The sequence below is a fragment of the Aptenodytes forsteri genome, unplaced genomic scaffold, assembly GCF_000699145.1.
Source record: "Aptenodytes forsteri isolate BGI_AS27 unplaced genomic scaffold, ASM69914v1 Scaffold217, whole genome shotgun sequence".
Classification (NCBI taxonomy): Eukaryota; Metazoa; Chordata; class Aves; order Sphenisciformes; family Spheniscidae; genus Aptenodytes; species Aptenodytes forsteri.
In genome coordinates this window covers 1,765,390-1,771,110 of record NW_008796222.1, presented here as the reverse complement: position 1 = coordinate 1,771,110, position 5,721 = coordinate 1,765,390, and the positions used below count along the sequence as shown (strand labels likewise).

Genomic DNA, 5,721 nt, shown 5'->3' with positions numbered 1-5,721 from the left:
GGGGATGTTCGGGCGGCTGCGCCTCTATCAATAGAGTTAAGTTGATGCGGGTCATTCGGCCGGGGGGGGCGGGGTGTGCTTGCGTGAGAGCCGTCCTGCCGGGGAGAGGCTCCGGGACGTGCCCCCGGGTTAGGGAAAGCGCATGAAAGAAGGGCAAATGCTGCCTGCAGATAAACTGGAAACAAACAAACAAAAAAGAAATCATTATGCTGGAGCGATAAGGAACTGCAATCCGGAGCAGCAGAAGCGATTGTCACCGTTCCGCGGCGCTGCGTGGGCATGCCGTGCTGCTGAATTAGGTTCCTTGTCGGGGTGCTCGGAGGTAAGGGAGGATACATCTGTGTGGGGGGAGTACCTGTGGGTACTTTAGGTGTAAGGGCACAAGCGAAGCAGAAAGTAGCATTTCACTGTGATAGCTTAAAGCTGTAGAGCGGGGGAAGAGATTTCTGTACCTCGATGTGTGGCAAAAAAGGTGTAAAAAACCCCCCAAAACCCGAATGTCTGACGGATTTCTCTGTTCCCTTGGTGGTCCAGGAGTGGGGTTTGCAACACGGCAGGTGGGGAATGTGACTAAACCCACTGTGATTATCAGCAGCGAGGGGGACAAAGTAGTGATCAGGACTCAGAGCACTTTCAAAAACACAGAAATCAGCTTTAAACTTGGAGAGGAATTTGATGAAACTACCCCCGATGACAGAAACTGCAAAGTAAGTGAACTCTCGGGCTGCAGTGGCTTCTTCTTTCTCTTCTTCCTCTCTGCCCCCGAGGGTGTATCTTTGGTAGGGTCAAAGGAAAAAAAAAGTAACCTCTGCTACTGCCAGTTGTAGCACTGTGAAGGACAGGAAAAAACCGCAAGATTGCATCTTACTTGCCGGCTGACTCCTTGTCTTGTCTGGAGCAATGCGTTGTGTCGCCAGTCCCCTGCCTACCTTCCAGTGTCGAACAATTGTGTTAGCCGCCCGCTTTTCTTTCAATCCAAATATCATTTGGCATAACTTTTTCCAGTCGAAATGGGGAAATGCCTTCTTCCCTGCATCTTTGGGGGCTTAACGTAAACGTTATTCCAAAGCACATCTGAAACAGTGGTTCTTGTGAGACTGGAACTCAAAGGAAAACTTTTTTTCATCCTCTGACACAAACAAGTATTGCATGGAGTTCATGCTTAGAACGAGGATGATTCATGGGCATGGGTTTCAAACGGTTGGGACTACTTTATCATTCTAGATCCACATCCATCCATTGAGGAGAATTCAATAGAATAGTGCATGCTGCATGTGTGAGCAGAATCCAAAATACCCCAAATAAATGAATGTCTTTGTGTTTCTTGGTATCTCACAGTCAGTTGTGACCCTGGATGGAAACAAGCTAGTGCACGTACAGAAGTGGGACGGCAAGGAGACAAACTTTGTGAGAGAAATAAAGGATGGTAAAATGGTAATGGTAAGTATAAAGCTCACTGAGCACGCACGTACACCGCTAACGCTCCTCACTTACATTTATCTCAAGCTTCATGAACAGATAGCGCTACTTATACACAAAACCTTAAACTAATTGGTGGGGAAAGCTAGTAGAGATTTTCAAATTTTTTTTTGTTTTGTGTCTTGTTTTACTGACAACTGAAAAATGGCTAATGGTTTTAGGCAGGCCAGCCAGTGGATTTCCAGAGTGTATACGTTCTTTCTAGAGTTTGTGTAAATGCCCAAGAAAAAAAAAAGTCTCGGTGAGCTGGAAAAGGTACAAAGTTCTTGATTATATAGGCAATGATCTGTTGCCAGTGCTAATTTAGATTTCTTTAAAACCTTGTTTTATATATGCATGCATAAATAACATTTAATTACACAGAACAAGTATTTCCCTAGGAAAATAAAATCACAATATTGCAGGAGGTAATAGCATTTTCATATTTAATAATAAAGGGTTTATTCCTCCTATCTTGTTAAAAACTACGATAAACAGCAATTGTGTGAAGAAAAGTCTTGTTCTAAATTCACATTCTTTTCCTGACTTTTCAAGAGCAGAGTATGGGGTGAATAAATGGTGCAAGTTACTGTATCTAATGTCCAGGGTGGCACTTCTCATGCTTATTTTTGGCACAGAACTGTAACTTTCAAAAATAAAACCTCTTCAGCTATACTCATCTATGTGACTTGGCTGTTGCAGAAAACCAGTTAGCTTGTTTTCTAAATACTTCAGAGAGTATCTGTATGGATGGAGACTTCCAAATAATTAAAACCTTAAAGCATACCGTCAGTGCAGCACAACATGACAAGCGATTCAAGGGAAAATACATGCTTTGTTTTTGGAAACGGCTATATGCATATACAGAAAACCTTTTCCTCGATATGAACATGGTGAGATGCCCTGTTCCACTTCAGGAAACACCTTCAAGGCTCACACACTGTAGTTAGTGTTCTGCACAACTGCAGTAACTAAAATATTTGGTAGTTCTAGCTACGTAAGTGCACAGAATGCATTTCTTCTAATACAAGGTTCTCCGTAAGTACATGCCTATGCATAATAGGATAGAATATGGGTATAAAGGACTTGGATTTTAGATTGCATATTTTGCAATGTGGTCAGCTTTGGGAAAATAAGCGTTAAATCTGTATTAAAACAATGCTATATCTAAGAAATTACATTCATGAAATTAGAAAAATTGAAGTCATTTCTAGTCTCACTTTAGTTGCCTTGTACATGTGTGTTACGTGCTTCTTGGGTTTGAAAGTAGCGAGGAGAAAGTTATGCTTATTATGGGATCCATAACTTTGAGGTTTTGCCTCTTGTTCATTTAAAGTATCAATAATCTAGACCAACTAGATATAAATGACTTAATGTGAAACAACCTTGCTCTAGCATGGACTTTAGTATGTTAAGTCATTACAGAAAACGGTCCAGCCTCTAACGTGTCTGTCTTTTCCTTGGACTTGCAGACTCTCACCTTTGGTGATGTGGTTGCTGTTCGCCACTATGAGAAAGCGTAGAGTTTACCTGACCTCTGTCCAGATGTTACTTCTGCTGGATGGATTAATGTACCGTCCATAATCAAACGTAGCTAAAATGCACATTTCTGGCATGAAAGGTTAATAAAGAGTTTTGGGGGGGTGTTTTTTAAAAAAAACTTTACGCCATCAAATTGGCAAGCTTGTGCTGTATAGTGAAACAGGTTAAACTTGGCATTAAATTTCTGAAAAACTTGCCTCTCTTTTTTTACAATAAATGGAACATATTTGAATTGTTTTGGAATGCAGATCGAACAAATTAAAAAGTTTTTTAAACCTGTGCTTCTTTTTCATTTAATTGGCTAATATTCCAGTGTTCTGGAGGGAGTTGTCGAAAGTTCCTTTTTCTGAGTTAAACAGCAGAAAAGCACATGGTACATAATGCTGCAGCAGCCTCTCTGTGTGATGAGTGAGAGTATATGGGAAATGAAAAATTGTCTGTCTCAAGCCAGTTTCAGCTCCTCTCTTCACTGGGCACTTGTTACCCAGTGCATGCTAAGGTCAACAGATAGACAGCCTTTGATGTCAGGGGGAATCCTGTAGTTTTGGTTTTAATAGTTATGGGAGTTTTTCATTTGTTTTGGTGGGGTTTTTTGCTAATATACAGAAGATGGAAGTAAATCAAAGTGCAAAGATTGGAGTGTTTCACAGAATGGGAGGAAAGGACCAACATGATAAAGGGCAGGACTGGGGGAACCTAAAGTACAATGCTTATCTTTCATCAAGTCTCCACAAGGGTGGAAGGAAAATGGTACAAGACAAACCTTCTGAGATTCCCCTCCCTGAGCTGTAGTTTCGTAGCTAATATGTACAGGAGGTAACAATTTGCACTGTGAGAAATGTTAAAAAAAAAAATGCTGCTTAAAGGAGATAAATCGAAACCTTATTCCTGAAGAATATTCCCTAAGGACTGGGTGGGAAAAACTGCCTTACACTTCAGATTATTAGGAAAATTAAAACAGGTTGCTGGCAGCATGGAGGAGATGGTTTTCTGACACACTGACTCAGTGGACCACATGGAGGTGTAGCTACCTACAGCCTTTCAAACAAAGGCAGAGCTGAGCTGTAGCTTTAGCTGGTCAGTACTTGGAGGGGTGTGTGGCTGCAGAGGGCTGTGCAGGAGGGGCATCCTGCCCAACGTCCCGTGCCTAATACTGCACTGTGCCATCCTTCAGATCTGCTACATGGTATTATGGGAAGTGACTTCTTGCTTCCCTGAATAACTAGCATAACATGGGTAGCTCATCTCACTCACCTCATAAAAGTTCACACAGAACCATGGCACCTAACCAAGACAAATACAAAATTTAATGTTACTAGCTTTAATTTTTCACAAAGAAGCTGCCTGAAAGGAACATCCAAGTCCGTTTTCTCTTGTGGGGACCACTATACATCTAGAAGAAGGACTCCTTAATTATGAACTATTATAAATACGTTTTCTTTAGTGGCTATTGATAAGTTTTTAAAATCTAGGAGCTGAAGTTTTTCACTGGGGAAAACAGACTTGGGTCCCCAGTACTGGCATTCATCTTCACAACAAGTGATTCGTGGGGTCATGAATTAAAAAAAATAAGGTTTTTATTAAATATGAGGAAAGGAATTGAGACAGAATTTTAAGGCTTGGTTTACAAATAAACCCTGAACAGTAATTGTTTTACATTACAGTCACTTTCAAACAAAGGCTACTTTTCCCTACATACATAGGTTCTGTAAGTCACATGAAACCATCACGAAGCTTATTGGTGAAATCTTTTGCTATTCTAAAGATGAATGATATTAATGTCAAATTAAATAAGGGAGAGAAAAGTGGAGAAGTGGTACCTGCGAAGTGCCTGCAGCACAGTGGAAAAGCGAAGAAAATGCCGAGAAAAATGGGACTTCCAGCTGCTGGTAAAACGGCTTTGCAAAGCCCTGGAAAGCAGATCTGAACGGAACAGCACAGTGAGCAGCTATGGGATCCATGACATCATTATTCTGGTCTGCTCCTAAAACTGACACCAAGTCCTCTTCCCTCAGCGGAAGCTACTCTTGACTTCAGCCATAAACAGCAGCTCCGCCTTAGCAATGGAGACTCGTATTTACAATACACCTCAGCATTTTCCTTAAGCTGTATTAAAGGTGTACCTGATGTCATATTTCATCAGCTTTTCTAATTTTAAAGCGTGCTAAGTAATCGGGATCCATTTTTATATGTATACCGTAAGAAACCTGCCTTCCAAAAGATGCTTGAGACTCCTGTCCGGCGTCCGAGCGCAGCCTGCTCGGGGCAGGGTTAGGCTGTGCCCCAGGGCTGCCGGCACGGCACGGCACGGCACGGCACGACGGCGGGCAGCAGCGCTGGCCGCCAGAGGCGTTTCACGCCCCAGCTCTGTCGGTCGGTAGCACCGGCGGGGCCACGGTTGGCTCTGGGGGGAACGATTTTCAGCCACAGGTCCCAGGCGCTTCGGAGAGCCGTAACCCCTCGCTGGGAGCCCAGGGCTCGAAAGGACAGGCCCGCCGGGCGCCACAGGAGCTCCCGTCTTCCTGCTGCCCGCCTCACCTTCCTTCGAGGCCGCCTCAAGTCTGCCAGTGCCGTGAATTTAGCCCTGCCCGCGGCCAGGCTGGCTGGTCCTCAGCGTCTCAGTGCTGACACGGGGGTAGCACCTCCTGAAGGTCACCCCGACCCCCGGCACGGCCGGTTGAGGCGACAGCAGCTGCCCTCGCCGCCACCTTCAGGCGCTGC

General features: G+C 43.8%; 1 protein-coding gene across 1 annotated transcript; it reads left to right on the top strand.

The window, feature by feature from the left end:
• Window positions 1–497: 497 nt before the first annotated feature.
• Window positions 498–3,281, top strand: FABP7 (fatty acid binding protein 7). The gene is made up of 3 exons (XM_009289117.1): window positions 498–707; window positions 1,339–1,440; window positions 2,931–3,281. Exons 1-3 carry the CDS (start codon window positions 498–500, stop codon window positions 2,979–2,981), a joined length of 363 nt encoding a protein of 120 aa, XP_009287392.1. The 3' UTR covers window positions 2,982–3,281.
• The last annotated feature ends 2,440 nt before the right edge of the window (window positions 3,282–5,721 follow it).

Coding starts and splice junctions, on each gene's coding strand:
- FABP7 (XM_009289117.1), top strand. CDS start 498: ATGTCTGACGGATTTCTCTGTTCCCTTGGTGGTCCAGGAGTGGGGTTT. Junction 708..1,338: donor CCGATGACAGAAACTGCAAA/GTAAGTGAACTC, acceptor GGTATCTCACAG/TCAGTTGTGACCCTGGATGG. Junction 1,441..2,930: donor AGGATGGTAAAATGGTAATG/GTAAGTATAAAG, acceptor TTGGACTTGCAG/ACTCTCACCTTTGGTGATGT.